This window comes from Anabrus simplex, chromosome 1, assembly GCF_040414725.1.
Source record: "Anabrus simplex isolate iqAnaSimp1 chromosome 1, ASM4041472v1, whole genome shotgun sequence".
In the NCBI taxonomy this organism is placed as follows: domain Eukaryota; kingdom Metazoa; phylum Arthropoda; class Insecta; order Orthoptera; family Tettigoniidae; genus Anabrus; species Anabrus simplex.
Window position 1 is genome coordinate 828,150,309 of NC_090265.1, and position 19,528 is coordinate 828,169,836.

Here is a 19,528-nt window from a genome sequence, read left to right on the forward strand (position 1 = left end):
CAACTATTTTTCACCACCTATATTTTGTCCACCATATCCATGAGGTCCCATTACGTTCTCATAGCCTGTTCTATCTGTCCCAATCTGTGCTTTGAGATCTCCTATAATGATTACTCTCTATTTACTAATAACATTTTCCAAATCATCAAGAAACTGGTTCTTATCCTCTTGACAACATCCAGTTTGAGGTGCATACACCTGTACCAAAGTAAGTTTTTCTTTCCCTAAATGCACAGTCACCTTTATTATTCTCTCACTAACATACTGAATGTCAGCAACTCCTTCCTTCAGGCAATAAACTTGTGGTACCTACAGCACATTAAGGGCCTTGGTCTTCCAATAGACTGCTGCCCAGCCAAATCACCTGCAAATATTAAAAAGTGCCACGTTAGTCAAGAGTGGCAACATCCTTACCCTATTGCTTGGCCCTCTTCAATGGAAATAACCATATCACTATCATGTAATTTCCAAGACATTCACTGCGATAGTTGTTGCACGACCAGGGACAAATAAATAAGAAACCAAATGAAATAAATTAAGAACACTACCAAGAGAGTCCCAGACAGAAGTCGCACTAAACTGTGGAAATGAGCTGAGCCCAAGAGGCAGACAAATCAGTCTAATTAAATCTGAGTATACTGACTAAAGTAATAATAACACTAGTTCCAAGAAAACCAAAACTCTGATTAGAATGTAGTTAAGTAGTTTAAACAATCATGAATTCCCAAAGAAATAATACAACCAAAAACTCAAATTCAAATGTAACATTAAACATTTGAGGATTCTTTAAGATAAAATCAAACTTAAATTCTTTTCACCTAGTACAGGGATGGCGAACCTTTTTCAACTAGTGTGCCATTTTAAGTCTGGTTTATTACTATCATCTGTTGACTGTGCCACTTGTTATTTTCCATTAGGGGATGTCTACAACCCCCCCCCCCCCCCCGGGACTTCCTTTATAAATTCCCGATTATGTTTCATAATATGTCATTTATTTATTCATTTACAGATTCATTTATTTATTATACACATATCTGGTAAATACATTTGATTGCATGTTCCGTGGGGCTGTGCCTCAATTATGGCCACGGCGGTTTCCTTCCCACTTGTACGCCAATCCCATTTTCGCCACAAGACCTATCTATGTCGGTGCGACGTAAAACAAATTGTAAAAAAATAGTTATTAGATACAAAATTCAAAAGTACTAATATTGCGAATGGACTTAACTTCCTCCATTAGCTTTATTATCATTCCATGTTGAAGTTTGTATGCTCAACAATTAAACTAATTTCTCCCTTATCACATTTCCATAACGAAATGGAAAATTTTAAAAAACAGATATCCTCTTTTGTAAGGTCACATTCTGCTTTCATCAAAACATACTGCATACATGTGGGAGTTATCCAAATTAGCTTTCAACTGCTCCGAAACTTCTTCACTCATTTTTAATATTCTATCCTTGACAGCAGTTCAGCTGGGTGGCATTCCTTTAATTCTGTTAATTATTAGTTGTTTGTTAGGGAAGTTTTCAAATAATGTGTCAGACGTCAATAAGAAACTTTGTTTCAACAACTCGCCATCAGAAATCGGTTTCCCATGCTTTCCGTACTATGCAGTGAGACAGATATTATGCACTGATATTATTCCTTGACCGAAAAGATGATACAAAAGAATTAGTTTGTTTTGTGCAATGTTTGATATTTTGTTAAACGAACTCTCTTCTTTCTTCATTTGAAATGGAACAAACATTTGAATGATTAGTCTCGAAGTTGCGTTTTACATTAAATGTGGGGGATACAATTGTTTTTGAACACAGGCAACACATCTTTTTATCAGTCTGAATTCCCTTGGCCAGAGTTCTTGAAAAATACGGTCATCACGTTTGTTAAGTTTCTGCTCTTTTCAGCACTGAAAACATGTTTGCGATGTCCGTATACAAAACCACCAGAAAACGACACTATCTCACTTGACTTTCGGACCTATCAGTGTAGCAGTGTTACCATATTGCACGTCCGAATGGAACTAGTATTTAGATTTTCGATATTTATTTCTTACACGTGAAACTTTATATGTATTGTCTGCAGTGCAAGACGTATATATAAAATATTATTATGTTCATGTGGTGTGCCACCGAAATCGTGGCATAGGTTCGCCATCCCTGACCTAGTAGAATCCCAAAGCTAATCCTCAAAGTCGAAGAAATTAACTCAACTGTGTTTAGGTATCCAACCTATTAATCACACTGATAATGAAACCAATATAATAATCTCATAACTCAAAACTTCAATTACTTGAGTATAAGAGCAAAAACGGTTTCTGAATGGCTATCTCAAGTGAACGAAGAAAATGAAATCAGAGAAACGATGCCTCACCGGGAATAAGTTCCTCAAGAACCAACATCAGAAATGCGAAATTAATTCAGAATAAGTAAATCAAGTAACCACGGAGTTAGGCAACACTCCGTAATAAAATCATTAATCATAGAATGAATTATAAAGGCTCTGCACATACAACTTTCTCAACACAATTCAGAACCAACATCCATTACCAACCATCTCTCAACAGAGGAACGTGAAATCTTTTTTTATTTTTTTATTTTTTTTTACAATGCAAACGCACGTCAAATGTCAAAATAATAATAGAGCACACATCCACTAATAATTTACTAAATGCAAGCATGTTAACAAGGTCATGTGACCCATGAAATGAAACATGGCTGCCTCAAGGAAACCGAGTTAGCTCATAAGAAACAGTTTTCAACTCCCCAAATTACACACAAGCTTGGTGGTATTTAAGTAGATAAAACAATGATAAAGAACTAGTAAGTAAACCATCATTTGACTTACACAGCAGGGTATTCATACTAGGATATTACAGTAATTGAGTATATCAGTTTTAATGACCTTGTACAATAAATAATACCAAATGTATAATTTACAATGTTTAACCAATTTAAAAACTGTCGTCGATCAGAATCATCTGTCTGACAATTACATCGTTAAAACCCCCAAATTTACTAGTAATAAATTTACAAGATCAGAGTGACCTAAAAACAGTCTTATAATCAAAATAATTGCTACCAGTCAGTTATTACACTACCAGCTCTATGTTGTACCTTATGTTTTTAACCTCTAGCAACACGATTGCGTGTTTTTCACCGAGCCAGGATGTACATTCTTATATGTTTTCACACTTGTTTTATGTATGAACATTGATTGACTGACTGGTAACAATGATATCCTATATGATTTTAATTATTTCACTACCAGCTCTGTATTATACTTCCTGTTTTTAACCTCTGTTCAACACGAGTGTGTGTTTTTTTTCTCTTGGCCATTATGAACATTCTATGTTTTTTTCACACTAGTTTTAAGCCTATTTGATTTTCTATATTGTAAATGTTGAATCTTAAGGTGCCATACATTTTAAGGATACTAGGTTCAGGGCCCTGACCTAACTTTAGGCTAAGATTTATTTCGGCTGATGATGCTTACGACAGTTAAGCGAAACATGTCCCATCTTACAATGCCTGTTGTAACGTTTATATCCTAAATATAAGGAAAGATAAGTGTTGGAAAGGTGGTGTAAATTTTATTCTTATTTTAACATGCATACCACTTCGTCAGGCAGCTCATCTCCTTTCTCCAAAGTCTTCCCGGCCCAAATTTTGCGACATTTTAGTAACACTACTCTTTTGTCGGAAATCACCCAGAATAAATCGAGCTGCTTTTCTTTGGATTTTTTCCAGTTCTTGAATCAAGTAATCCTAGTGAGGGTCCCATACACTGAAACCATACTCTAATTGGGGTCTTACCGGAGACTTATATGCCCTCTCCTTTACATCCTTACTACAACCCCTAAATACCCTCATAACCATGTGCAGAGATCTGTACCCTTTAGTTACAATCCCCCCTTTATATGATTACCCCAATGAATATCTTTCCTTATATTAACTCCCAGGTACTTACAGTGATCCGCATAAGGAACTTTTACCCCATAAATGCAGCAATTAAAACTGAGAGGACGTTTCCTATGTGTGAAACTCACAACCTGACTTATAACCCCATTTATCATCATACCATTGCCTGCTATCCATCTCGCAACATTATCGAGATCATTTTGCAGTTGCTCACAATCTTGTAACTTATTTATTACTCTGTACAGAATAACATCATCTGTGAAAAGCCTTATCTCTGATTCCACTTCTTTTCACATATCATTGATATCTATAAGAAAGCCTAAAGGTCCAATAATACTTCCTTGAGGAATTCCCCTCTTAATTATTACATGGTCAGATAAAGTTTCGCCTACTCTAATTCTCTGAGATCTATTTTCTAGAAATATAGCCACCCATTCAGTCACTCTTTTGTCTAGTCCAGTTGCACTCATTTTTGCCAGTAGTCTCTCATGATCCACCCTATCAAGTGCCTCAGACAGATCAATCGCGATACAGTCCATTTGACCTCCTGAATCCAAGATATCTGCTATATCTTGCTGGAATCCTACAAGTTGAGCTTCAGTGGAATAACATTTCTTAAACCCAAACTGCCTTCTGTCGAACCAGTTATTAAATTTGCCAACATGTCTAATATAATCAAAAAGAATGCTTTCCCAAAGCTTACATGCAATGCATGTCAAACTAACTGGCCTTTAATTTTCAGCTTTATGTCTATCACCCTTTCCTTTATACACAGAGGTTACTATAGCAACTCCCCATTCATTTGGTATAGTTCCTTCTTACAAACAATAATCAAATATATACTTCAGATATGGTACTAAATCCCAACCCACTGTCTTTAGTATATCCCCAGAAATCTCATCAATTCCAGCTGTTTTTCTAGTTTTCAACTGTTGTATCTTCTTTGTAAATGTCATTGTTATCATAGGTAAATTTTAATACTTCTTTAGTATTAGTCACCTCCTCTATCTGGACATTATCCTTGTAATCAACAATCTTTACATCTTGCTGACTGAATACTTCTGCCTTTTGAAGATCCTCACATACACACTCCCTTGTTCATTAATGATTCCTGGAATGTCCTCCTTGGAACCTGTTTCTCCCTTGAAGTACCTATACATACCCATCCATTTTTCACTAAAATTTGTATGACCGCCAATTATGCTTGCCATCATGTTATCCTTAGCGGACTTCTTTCCTAGATTCAATTTCCTAGTAAGTTCCTTCAATTTCTCCTTACTTCCATAGCCATTTCTATTTCTTTCCAACCTGCACCTCCTCCTTAGTCTCTTTATTTCTCTGTTATAATATAGTGTATCTTTACCATTCCTTACCACCTTTAATGGTACAAACCTATTTTCACATTCCTCAACAGTTGCTTTAAATCCATCCCAGAGTATGTTTACATTTTTATTTACCATTTTTCACTGATCGTAGATTTTTTTAAAAACTCCATCATGCCTGCTTTATCAACCATATGGTATTGCCTAATAGTCCTATTTTTAAGACCTTCCTTTCTATCACATTTATTTTTAACTACAACAAAAACAGCTTCATGATCACTAATACCATCTATTACTTCGGTTTCTCTATAGAGCTCATCTGGTTTTACCAGCACCATGTCCAGAATATTCTTCCGTCTAGTTGGTTCCATCACTTTCTGAATCATCTGTCCTTCCCATATTAACTTATTTGCTATTTGTTGGTGTGCTTCCTGTTGTTCCCCATTGACATTCGGTAAACTGAGATCTCCTGCTACAATCATGTTCCTTTCCATCTCGTTTCCCACATAGCTGGTTATCTTATCAAGTAATTTTGAATCAGTGTCAGTCCTACCCTTTCCCAGTCTGTACACTCCAAAGACATCAAGTTGCCTGTTATCTTTAGTAATGAGCCTTACACCTAAAATTTCATGTTTGTCATCTTTAAGTTTTTCACACCAGCTTACAAATTATTCTTTCACCAGAATGAATACTCCCCGTTCTACCATTCTTATCCTTTCTCTACGATACATACTCCAGTTCTGTTAGAAAATTTCTGCATCCATTATATCACTTCTCAGTCATGATTCAACTCCTATTATAATGTCTGGTAAGTATATATCTATTAAATTACTTATTTCTATTCTTTTCTTTACAGTACTTCTGTAGAAGTTTTTATGTTATCCCTACTTGACTTCCAGATCCCTGTACCATCATCACCGCTCCCTAGACCACCCCGTTTCCCTGAATGTACCTCCCTGTAACCCTTCTAAACAAATTTCCTAACTTATACGAACCACTGCAGTTTAAGTGAAGACCATCTGAGCACAGATCCCTATCTCATACCCACTCATTTGGATCTAGAAATCTCACTCCCAGTTTCCCACATACCGACTCCATAGTCTCATTTAAATCCCCGATCACCTTCCAGTCAGTATCCCTCCTACACAGTATTCCACTGATAATAAGCTCAGCTTCCTTAAACTTCATCTGTGCTGCATTTACCAGATTCCACATATCCCCGACTATGTTGGTACTTATACCTGCTTGCCTTACGTTGTTGGTACCAACGTGAAACACTACCACCTTCTCCTTTCCATCCTCCTCCTCTTCTACTTTTCTCAACATCTACCTCAACCTAATTCCTGGATAACACTCTACCCTGGTTCCCTTTCCTCCACACACTTCTCCCACTTGTCTAACAGTGGAATCCCCCATGATCAGAGCCTCAACACTACCCACCTCATTTGATCCCCTCTCCTCCTGGTCAGCCCTATGTTTCCTGACAGCAGCAGAAGCTACCTCCTCCTCCCTTTTCTCCCTGTCGTGACCCTGTTCCACCTGTATGTTCCTATCCTCTACTCTAAATTTCCTTTTCCTACCTTTTCCCTTCCTCCTACTTCCACACTTCTCAGGAACAGTTCCCTGTTCCTCATCTTCCCTCTGTTGTTCTACCTGCAGTGACTTGTACCGATTTCTCACAGACACCTGCCCTGAATTCTGACCGTGAATAGATCCCTTGGTCTGCAATCTCCTTCCTCTTAAAACATTAGACCACCTGTCTTTTACAATTCCCCCTTTTTCTTCCCATCCCTCTTTTACACCTACTGTATCCTGTACATTGTTTGAAGGAGGCCTACCTTCCTTCCTGTCTTCTGAGAGAATCCTAATTATCTCCCTCAAACTTTCCAACTCCTCCCTCATACCCCTTAATGCCTGGCCACACCCACAGTTCCTACACTTGCACTCCTTAGCCATTCTTTACGGAATAATGAAAAGCAGAGGAAAAATAGGTTATTCTGTGCAAAAAAAAAAGAAATATTGTCTAAGATAGTACACAAATAAGGTATTTAATGTATTAATACGCTACAGTACTACTTAGTCGTACTATATTTTTTCCAGAACACCCGAACAGGATAAAAACTGCCGTTAATTACTGGATACTGAAAGGGAATATCTCTTGGTCTTCTTCATGTTAATATACCTGGAACAAGCTGAAGGAAGTAAATTCTTGGCATCCTACCAAGGGCAAATATAACTGTGTAATAATATAATTTCTAGGATCGATAAGGTATTTCATATTAGCAGATCTCATAAAATAGTGTTAGTGTTTGAAAGTTCAGGCTTTTATCATTTATTTTTCTTCTTCTTCTTCTTCTTCTTCTTCTTCTTCTTCTTCTTCTTCTTCTTCTTCTTCTTCTTCTTCTTCTTCTTCTTCTCCTTCTCCTTCTTCTTCTTCTTCTTCTTCTTCTTCTTCTTCTTCTTCTTCTTCTTCTTCTTCTTCTTCTTCTTCTTCTTCTTCTTCTTCTAGACCTCTACCAGTAAGATGGTGGGTTGTGTATTCATACTTTAAATACCATACTTCTTGATGGTCAGAGAAAGAGCTTCATTTATGTCTACTTTTAGACCAGTAGCGGGTATTTAATTTTATATAATGGAAAGTCACCAGTATTGATCTATTGTAGCTATAGATACTGACTGTAACTTATTGACGAGGTTAGCTACTTCACTAGTCTGCTCTCATTGATGGAATATTTTAAACCTACTCTCCTTTCCATTGTTTCCTCATTCTGGTAGTCAAAATATTGTTCATAATTTTTCTCTAATTTCCCCTTCTCAAGTAAACCAGTCATTTAAGAAAAATGACTGACTTAAATAAAACAGTAATGTGGCCACTCTGGTAAGCTACAACCTTCTGCATAGGATTGCATTTGGTCCCTCGATGTCAAATGATGTGTACAGAAATATAATTTGCTAATTAAAGAACACACTCATCATAGAAGATTATATCTAATCAGCCACATTGCATGTTCTCGTTGGCAAATGTGTATTGCTACAGCTTTTATTTTGAGTTTACCCTGCTCGATAGCTGCAGTCGCTTAATTGCGGCCAGTATCCAGTATTCGGGTGATAGTGGGTTCGAACCCCACTGTCACCAGCCCTGAAGATGGTTTTCTGTGATTTCCCATTTTCACAGCAGGCAAATGCTGGGGCTGTACCTTACTTAAGGCCACGGCCACTTTCTTCCCTCTCCTAGCCCTTTCCTGTTCCATTGTCGCCATAAGACGTATCTATGTCGGTGCAACGTAAAGCCCCTAGCAAAAAAAAAACCCTATCTGTGTCGGCGCAACGTAAAGCAACTTACTTTAAAGGTATGGTCAAATGTTCCACCTTCACAATACTAAAAGTTTTAAAGTTTAAAAAATAAACTTTTAGTATTGTAAAGGTGGAAAGTTTTAAGGTTTAAAAAATAAACTTTTAGTATTGTAAAGGTGGAAAGTTTTAAAGTTTAAAAAATAAACTTTCAGTATTGTGAAGGTGGAAAGTTTTAAAGTTTAAAAAATAAACTTTTAGTATTGTGAAGGTGGAAAGTTTTAAAGTTTAAAAAATAAACTTTTAGTATTGTAAAGGTGGAAAGTTTTAAAGTTTAAAAAATAAACTTTTAGTATTGTAAAGGTGGAAAGTTTCAAAGTTAAAAAAATAAACTTTTAGTATTGTGAAGGTGGAAAGTTTTAAAGTTTAAAAAATAAACTTTTAGTATTGTAAAGAGAGCCTCCGTGGCTCAGACGGCAGCGCGTCGGCCTCTCACCGCTGGATACCGTGGTTCAAATCCCGGTGACTCCATGTGAGATTTCTGCTGGACAAAGCGGAGGCGGGACAGGTTTTTCTCCGGGTACTCCGGTTTTTCCTGTCATCTTTCATTCCAGCAACACTCACCATTATCATTTCATACCATTTATCACTCATTAATAAATCACCTTGGGTGTGGCGACCCCATTGTAGTAATAGCCTATATATGTTTCACTCATTACATCCCTGACCCGGTCAATGACTGGAAAACAGGTCGTAGGTTTTCATTTTTCATTTTCGGTATTGTAAAGGTGGAAAGTTTTAAATTTAAAAAAATAAATTTTAGTATTGTAAAAGTGGAAAGTTTCAAAGTTTAAAAAATAAACTTTTAGTATTGTAAATGTGGAAAGTTTTAAAGTTTAAAAAATAAACTTTTAGTATTGTAAAGGTGGAAAGTTTCAAAGTTTAAAAAATAAACTTGTAGTATTGTGAAGGTGGAAAGTTTTAAAGTTTAAAAAATAAACTTTTAGTATTGTGAAGGTGGAAAGTTTCAAAGTTTAAAAAATAAACTTTTAGTATTGTAAAGGTGGAAAGTTTTAAAGTTTAAAAAATAAACTTTTAGTATTGTAAAGGTGGAAAGTTTTAAAGTTTAAAAAATAAACTTTTATTATTGTGAAGGTGGAAAGTTTCAAATTTTAAAAAATAAACTTTTAGTATTGTAAAGGTGGAACATTTGACCAGACCTTTAAAGTATACATACGACAATACGGGCTTTATAATTAAATGCCTTTTATGCAGTAAAGCAACTTGTAAAAAAAAAAAAAAACCAATTGGGTTTTGGGGCTTGGGGGTGTTGACCACGATATCTCAAGCTTTTTGCTCGAAGCAACAACAATGATAAGAATAAATTGACAAGAAATAATCATTTACTTGATATTAACTTGATATTATTATCATTTACTTGATATATTATATTAAAAATTGTCAATTTATTCTTATAATTGCACTTCAATACAGACAAAAATGAAATGTATAGCTTATAAAATGCAACAACAATAATGGCATTGACAACCATAATGCAAAGCCAGTGCTGAACAGCACCTCACTGATATGTTAAATGGCTTATTTCAAGCACCTTCTGATAGTTCTAGAAGAAGGAAAGTAAGGTCAATTGATCACAGTAACTGAGTGGGATTCCTAAATGCTCTGAAGGCATTTAATTATAATCATCTACTGCCTGAGCTTACTTTCTGTACGGCCCAGTAGAACCACAACATGTTTCATCTCCCCCTTCTCTAGACTGTCTAAAATATTTTCACAATTGAACAGTACATTTTGTATAATAATAACTAATGGCTTTGTCAGTGAACTGACTGAACGCCTTTAAAATGTGAATATATTGCAAAATGTTGAAGATCCACCAATGTGGAGGTACTCCATTGTCTCCAAAACATGTACAGAATATTGTTTCAAATATTCTTTATATAGAACTTCAGTTCTTCAGCCTGTGCATAATGTTAATACTTTTTTAACAACTGGCTTTATATCCCATCTTCGCAGATAGGTCTTACAACAGTAATAGTTAAATATTTTATATTTAATATCCACCTTTTCAATACAAGTTATAAATGATATACGTTTATATTAACATTCAGGAACTAGTTTCAACCTAAATCGTAGGTTATCATCAGCCATGAAACAAATGACCCAAATGTATTGAATAAAATAAACATTGTAACGATACAATGGTCTTTCAATAGAATTTTAAGTTAAGGATCAATGAATAAAATAATTTATGTAAAAAGTTTAAGCAATGGAAGACACAGTGTAGTGTCAATAATATTAAAAAATATGATATGTACATACCATATGAGAAATAAGGTAACGTTCAAGATTTTCGTTGCACTATGTTAAAGAGATCCTTTTAATAGGAGTTTTAATATATGGTACTTAGAACATGTCAATGCTCTGAAATATAAGAAATTTTCAGCAGTTGGACAACACATGCACGACTACAATGACAAGTTTACTGACATTGATTAGGATATGGAAATCCTCAAAATTATGCATAAAGGACCCCCCTCCTTAACACATCTGAAAACTGCTTCATACATTTAGACTAATATTTTAATCTAAATTACAATCTGATTGAGTATCCAGTATTCAGGAGATAATAGGTTCGAACCCCACTGTCGGCAGCCCTGAAAATGGTTTTCCGTGGTTTCCCATTTTCACACCAGGCAAATGCTGGGGCTGTACCTTAATTAAGGCCACGACCGCTTCTTTCCCACTCCTAGTCCTTTCCTGTCCCATCGTCGCCATAAGACCTATCTGTGTCGGTGCGACATAAAGCAACTAGCAAAAAAAAAAAAAAAAAAAACAATCTGAATGACATTTCCACATTTCCAAAAAACCAAACATTTTATTTGATCTGCTCATTCATACTTTGAGACACTTTATCTAGCAGTCAGAGTCTGATTTTTCATTCTATTCACAGTACCTTACTTAGGCAATCACCTATATTCCCGCATACATTGGGCCCTACTTCATCCCCTTTCCTCTCCTCACTACTCCCACTCTCTCTCTCTTTTTTTTTTTTTTTTTTTTTTTTTCACACCTCTCCCTAAAGACTTTGGTAGAACCTCATACATTCCTCTCCTCAACCTTTATTCACATCCAACTTCAATCCACACGTTACAGCACGAGATGATTCCCATACAACATATGTCATTCATTATATTCCCCCTATCATCTTTTTATTCTTAACCATCATCTATACAAATAAAATCTTTACAGTCCGAATTGAACTGTGAAATCCCACCCCCTTATAGATACTACTAATGTATTTAGACCTCCATGTGCAACATTCATCATCATTCAAGGTTCTTTAAACAGAAGAGCCTTTCTAACATCATTCATCGTATTCACATGAACTGAATGTATAGTTTTTTGTGTACATAACCCAGATATTTTAATATCATGAGAAGACACCTTGATTTTGGTTCAGTTAATCTTTGAACAGACTATAACGTGTTTAAAGAGCCAGCTTTGATCGCATTTCTATGCGTTAACTGCAACCTACATTTTATGATTATCTATCAAAAGCAGCTTTTAATATAATTCAGTGCACCCAACATTTTATGAACCTCTATTAAAAGCAACTCTTTAAAACCAAGATTCTTTATACAGAAGAGCCTTTTCTAACATCATGCATTGCATTCACGTGAACTGAATACAGTATATAGTTTTGTGTACACAACTCAAACATTTTGGTATCTTAAGAAGACACCTTGGCTTTGGATCACTTGAACTTTGAACGGACTGTGGCTTATATGGAGAGCCAACTTCAGTCGCATTTCTATGCGTGAACCGCAACCAGCATTTTATGAATATCTATGAAAAACAACTTTTTAACATAGAACAGCAATCCAGCATTTTAGGAACCTCTATTAAAAGGATCTCTTTAACGTACTGCAACGAAAATCTTGAACACTACCTTATTTCTCATATGGTATGTACATATCATTTTTAATATTACTGACACTACACTGTGTCTTCCATTGCTTAAACTTTTTACAGAAATTATTTTATTCAACCAGCCTTAACTTAAAATTCTATTGAAAGACCATTGTGTCGTTACATTGTTTATTTTATTCGATACATTTGTGGCATTTGCTTCATGTCCTTGGACACTCCTGGCACTAAAAGTCATAAGCCATTTCATTTCATTTGCTTCATGGCTGATGATGACCTATGATTTAGGTTGAAATTAGTCCCTGGATGTTAATATAAATGTATATCATTTATAATTAGTATTGAAAAGGTGGATATTAAATATAAAATATTTAACTATTATTGTAATTCACTGTTCAGTACAGACCAATAATAATGAAATTCTTATCTTTTGATAGGTCTTATGGCAACTATGGGATAGAACAGGGCTGGGAGTGGGAAGGAAGCGGCTGTGACCTTAATTAAGGTACAGCCCCAGCATTTTCCTGGTGTGAAGATGGGAAACTACAGAAAACCATCTTCAGGGCTGCTGTCAGTGGGGTTCGAACTCATAGCTGCGCACCTCTAATCGCCCGGCCAACTCACTCAGTTGTATAATGTTAATATATTAGAATGCTTATTACCTAGTCAGCTTGTGCTTCAAATCTAACTGTTAAAAGATATAGAAATTAATAATAATGTTGTTGGATTACATCCCACTAACTACTTTACGGTTTTTGGAGACTGAGGTGCCGGAATTTAGTCCCGCAAGAGTTCTTTTATGTGCCAGTAAATCTACTGACATGAGGCTGACGTATTTGAGCACCTTCAAATACAACCGGACTGAACCAGGATCGAACCTGCCAAGTTTGAGTCAGAAGGCCAGTGCCTCAACCATCTGAGCCACTCAGCCCAGCAAGATAGAAACTAGGCTACATTCTAACACAAGAGAAGTTTTCTGAAACGACCTGTTTAACAATTGTGTCATGGTTAAAATTTGTTACTGCACGGGTCAGTTGTTCCAGAGTTGTGGGTCGCTGAGGACGGTTGGCCAGTTGTCGACCCATCATGTCCCACGCATTGCTGTTTTAGGAGCTGAATAGTAACTTTATTGGTATATAGCAATTTATATCCATTGTAACCTCATTCTTCTTCTTCTTCTCTTTCCTGGTAATTTTTTTTATTTTTTATTCGGTTCAGCAGTGATACAGATTTGTTTTTTTGTTTTTTCTTGTATGGCCGATTGCCTTTCCTGCTGCCAACGCTATGTGGGTAGGATGTATTCACTATTTTGTGTTTGGTGGCTGTTAGTATGATGTATTCTACATAGATGAAGACGTATGTGTTAAGACAGGAAAAACCATTTCCCGAGCCAGAAGAATTAACTAAGGCACTGTTAAAGGTCGTGAATCAACCTGTTGCCCTCTGAACCAAACTCAGTATGCTGACCATTTAGCCAAGACCTGGACATCCATTATAATTATTGCTATTGTAAATATGTTAACCAAGGTTCTGTATTATCTGTCAATCATTTAACAGTCTGATAATGGATCTACTGTCTGAGTTTCAGAAGGAGAAATACAGGAGCAGCTGACTTTCCTGTATGAAGTCAGAGAGGGACCTGCTAGCCGTAGTTATGGACTGAATGTGGCTCGCTTGGCAGGAATTCCTCCCCAGCTGCTCACTGATGCAGCCAAAAAGGCTGAAGAGCTGGAGCATGGAGTTGAGGCTAAAAGGTGATTATGACAGTCATTGTATGAGCTCCTACTGATAAGTTTTAATACATTTGATCTTGATATATAATTGAAACAGTTAGATGCAAATACACTGAAGAAAATGGAAATTGCAACACCCAGAAAGAGTGGTGCTACATTGCTGCAGTTGAACATGCAGAACGAGTGTTCGGTTGTGCTTCGATGATTACACTTTCAGGTCCCCCTGACCACAAGTTTGGACAACAATCAATACAGGATGTACCCACCACGAGCTGCAATACATTGATGAATTCGTCGAAGCATGGAGTCAATAAGACCCTGGATCGCTTCCTGAGGAATTGTGGCCCATGCTTGCTGCACTGCACGGGTCAGTTGTTCCAGAGTTGTGGGTCGCTGAGGACGGTTGGCCAGTTGTCGACCCATCATGTCCCACGCATGCTCAATAGGACTGAAGTCCGGGGATCTGGCGGGCCATTCTAAGGTTGTGATGTCGCGGAGAGCTTCTCTGGAGATGCGTGCAGTGTGAACCCGGGCATTGTCCTGCTGAAACATCCCATTAGCAATGTTCTCCATCATTGGGACAACCAATGGATTGAGTACCCTATCAACGTACTGTCAAACAGTCATAGTGCCCTCAACAAGCACCAATTGTGATTTCACATTAAAGCCAATAGCTCCCCAGACCATAATGCTTGGTGTTGGCTCTGTGTGCCTCTCGACAATAAGATCTGGGCGGCCCCTCTCCCCGGTACGTCGGTGCACACGATTCTGGCGATCACTGCGGGCAAGACAGAAGCGCGATTCATCACTAAAGACGACCCTATGCCATTCATCGATCCACGTCGATCTTTCACAACACCAGGCCAGCCTTACACGTCGCTGTTGTGGGGTCAATGGAACACCTTCTGCAGGGACACGGGCTCGTAAGCCAGCTGCACACAGGCGATTACCAACTGTTTGTTGTGTAACGTGGTGTGCCACAGCTTCTCGAATTTGCTTTGCTGTTGCATGGGGTTCCATCTGGGCCATCCGAATGATGCGGCGATCCTCTCTCACAGTTGTCTGTCGCGCTGGGCCTGTGCCATGTCTACGAGTGTGAGTACCTTCATTTGACCACTGCTGCCATACACGTTGTAGCGTAGATGCTTGTCAGCCAATACGTGCAGCGACAGTCCTTAGCAATAATCCAGCCTCACACAGCCCAATTATCCGAGCCCTCTCAAACGGCGACAGTTGTTGATAGCGTGCTCTTCTCTGTTGTCGAGGCATGTTTGACGGGGAACACTTCACTGCACTGACTGCAAGTCAACTACGCTACACCAGAGTCCGTATACTGGAGTTGATTCCTCTGCGACCAATCACGTGGGGAGACCTGTAGCAACAATCCAATGGGTCTGAAACTTTGAACGTTTACATACCTACATGGCATCGTTCCATACCTTGAAAATCAACACAAACGACCAATGCCTTTATGGTGTTGCAATTTCCATTTTCTTAAGTGAATGATGTAAAGCGGCAGTTTGTCATTTGATGAGTTTATATTTGAATACTTGGCAGCTTACACTCCAGGAGGTTTTTAACTTAAAATTTTTGTTAATATTTTGCTTGGAACACCGTAAATGTGCCCAACCTCTAAAGTAGGTGCTGGTGGTTAGAAAGTATTTTCACAGTAACAGCTCTTTGGAGTGCTTATCTACACAATAATTGTTGAGAGTTCAAAAACTCAGTTTTTCTCCACTATGAACGGCTCTTATTTTTTCTTGTGAAAACCTGAGTTTAACTATGAAATTCACTCTTTTTCCATGAATCTGTTTGATTGGCTAAAAATTGATATTGTTGTTAAAATGCACCAAGACCACATTCAGTGCATTTGAGGCTTCTTGTATGTGTACAATAAAATTATCCTTAAGTCTTCAGTTTTACACGGGAGTTCACGCTAGCATATAATTCACTGTCATATCTCATACTTTTTATTATTTAGTATAAGAATACTAGTTGAATGACTTCTCTATGATTGACCAAAGTAAAGAATTTCCAGAGTCGATTTAACTTTTCTCATGAGCAGAATAATAATATTATTCAAGCTCTTTAGGCCTTTATAATCATGAAATTGCCAGTGTTTCACCCCATTGTGACACTGGGCTTGTCAGTTGGATTGCTGCACATTCCCAAGACCCTGGCAGCTAGTGTACTGGAAGCCTCCTTTTTTAGGACAGAGCACTACAGAGGATATGTAACTCCTCTTGTATAAAAGCTTTATTTTTTTTAATCAAAAATGAAATTCCTAGCTTTGAATTGGACTCGTCACTTGGTTTCCTACACCATTCCAACATGCTGGCGAGTAGTGTGCCATTGGAGAGTTGCTATAGTAGCCCCTGTGTATAAAGGAAAGGGTGATAGACATAAAGCTGAAAATTACAGGCCAGTCAGTTTGACATGTATTGCAGGCAAACTTTGGGAAAGCATTCTTTCTGATTATATTAGACATGTTTCCAAAATTAATAACTGGTTTGATAGAAGCCATTTTGGGTTTAGAAAAGGTTATTTCCACTGAAGCTCAACTTGTAGGATTCTAGCAAGATATAGCAGATATCCTGGATTCAGGAGGTCAAATGGACTGTATTGCGATTGACCTATCGAAGGCATTTGATAGGGTAGATCATGGGAGACTGCTGGCAAAAATGAGTGCAATTGTACTAGAAAAAAGAGTGACTGAATGGATGGCTATATTTCTAGAAAATAGATCTCAGAGAATTAGAGTAGGCAAAACTTTATCTGACCCTGTAATAATTAATAGGAGAATTCCTCAAGGCATTATTATTGGATCTTTATGTTTTCTTATGTATATAAATGATATGTGTAAAGAAGTGGAATCAGAGATAAGGCTTTTTGCAGATGATATAATTCTGTACAGAGTAACAAATAACTTACAAGATTGTGAGCAACTGCAAAATGACCTCGATAATGTTGTGAGATGGTATGATGATAAACGGGGTTAAAAGTCAGGTTGTGAGTTTCACAAGTAGGAAAAGTCCTCTCAGTTTTAATTACTGCATTGATGGGGTGAAAGTTCCGTTTGGGGATCATTGTAAGTACGTAGATGTTAATATAAGGAAAGATCTTCATTGCGGTAATCACATAAATATGATTGTAAATAAAGGGTACAGATCTCTGCACATGGTTATGAGGGTATTTAGTGGTTGTAGTAAGGATGTAAAGGAGTGGGCATATAAGTCTCTGGTAAGACCCCAACTAGAGTATGGTTCCAGTGTATGGGACCCTCACCAGGATTACTTGATTCAAGAACTGGGAAAAATCCAAAGAAAAGCAGCTCAATTTGTTCTGGATGATTTTCAACAAAAAATTAGTGTTACAAAAATGTTGCAAAGTTTAGACTGAGAAGACTTGGGAGAAAGGAGACGAGCTGCTCGACTAAGTGGTATGTTAATACTTTCAATACGGAACAATGAAATTTTTATCTTTAAGTGGTATGTTGCATAAGACCAGTTTCATGTTTTTTGCCCGTATTGAACTTACTAATGAAAATTTCATGTATTGAATAGGTGGGTATCATAACAAAAAATTGTAACTAATATAAGTGGTATGTTTCGAGCTGTCAGTGGAGAGATGGCGTGGAATTACATTAGTTGACGAATAAGTTTGAGTGGTGTCTTTAAAAGTAGGAAAGATCACAATATGAAGATAAAGCTGGAATTGAAGAGGACAAATTGGGGAAAATATTTGTTTATAGGAAGGGGAGTTAAGGGAGATGTTCAATAAATTTCAAATTTCTTTGAATGGTTCAAGAAAAGTCTAAGTAAAACAACAGATAGGGAATCTGCCACCTGGGCGACTGCCCTAAATGCAGATCAGTAGCAACTGTGTCCCACGGGACTTGGACTAAAACTCCAAATCCAACTTTTTGTTGAGACACCACTGCAAACGTACAAGGACAACACTGATAATTTTATGATTGAAAAGGGTTTAAGTACCAGAATAGTTCACTGTTTGCAATCAGTGAAATTAAATTATGGTTCCCTCATGAGAATTTAATTTTTCAAATAATATTCTTGTTGTCGTATTTTAAGAATTGTCTTTTGTTTCTGCTAAAATACTATCATTTGTTATTGAAAAGGGTTTAAGTACCAGAATAGTTCACTGTTTGCAATCAGTGAAATTAAATTATGGTTCCCTCATGAGAATTTAATTTTTCAAATAATATTCTTGTTGTCGAATTTTAAGAATTGTCTTTTGTTTCTGCTAAAATACTATCATTTGTTATACACTAACATGCCAAAAGTCATGGAATAGGAGTGTAGTATCATGTAGGTCTTCCTCTAGCTCAGCCAAGTGCAACAACTCATCATGGCATAAATTCCACAAGTGGAAGAAACACCTGTGGAGAGATTCTGACCCATGCCCTTCGGATAGCTACCCACAGCTTCCTTTTATTTGTAGATGCAGGATATTGGATGCGAATGGACCTCACTACCACGTCCTATAAATGCTCGACAGAGTTCATATCAGGCGAACAAGGTGGTTACAGTAGTTGTTTGAACTCCCCAGAACGCTCCTCGAACCAATTCTGGACAACTTGGGCCCAATGACACGGCGCCCAAGAGCTCCAAGCGTACATTAAGTTCATGAAGGGCTGCAAGTGGTCACCAAAACGAGCGTAGCAGTCACTGATCAATGACCCATTCAGGTGGATTAGCTGATCCACCCCATGCCATGTGAATACACCCCTCACCATTATGAAGCTACCCTGTATGGTGCATTGTTGACAACTGGGGTTCATGGCTTCATGAGGTGATGGTGGGGGTGGTGGTTATGTTTTAAGAGGAAGTACAACTAGGCAGTCATCCTCTATTAACACTAATCAGAGAGGAAAAAGTGGAAGTGATCCGACACTTTGAAAAATGAAGGTATCGGCCAAAGAAAGACAAGGGCCACGAGGGGCATGAAAATGAAAGACTCCCTAGTCCTCGAGTGCTCTAATACCGTTGGGATCGGAAAAGAACAAGAGCTGACTGAGGGATGTCGGATTGGATAGATTAAAGTGAGGAGCCGGGCACAAGTATATGGAAGCAATGCCAGGACATAACTAAGGGCCCTGTGGCTGCCAACCCATACTTCCAAGTTAAGAGCCACTGGAGCACCTTTTAGTTGTCTCTTACGACAAGCAGAGGATACCTTGGGTGCTATTCTACCGTACCCACCCACGGGGATGGCTTCATGAGGCCTGTGCCATATCCAAACCCGTCCATCAGCCCGAAACAACTGGAGCAGTGACTCATTGAACCCAGTTACA

General features: G+C 37.6%; 1 protein-coding gene across 3 annotated transcripts in view; it reads left to right on the forward strand.

Annotated features, from left to right (window-relative positions):
- The window catches only part of LOC136857586 (DNA mismatch repair protein Msh3), a 168,941-nt gene that overhangs the window by 141,762 nt on the left and 7,651 nt on the right, over nt 1-19,528 (forward strand). For all 3 annotated transcript variants that reach the window (XM_067136364.2, XM_068225244.1, XM_067136365.2), the window contains exon 17: nt 14,073-14,238. In XM_067136364.2, the coding sequence (XP_066992465.2) occupies nt 14,073-14,238 (166 nt within the window). The remainder of the gene's footprint in view (nt 1-14,072; nt 14,239-19,528) is intronic.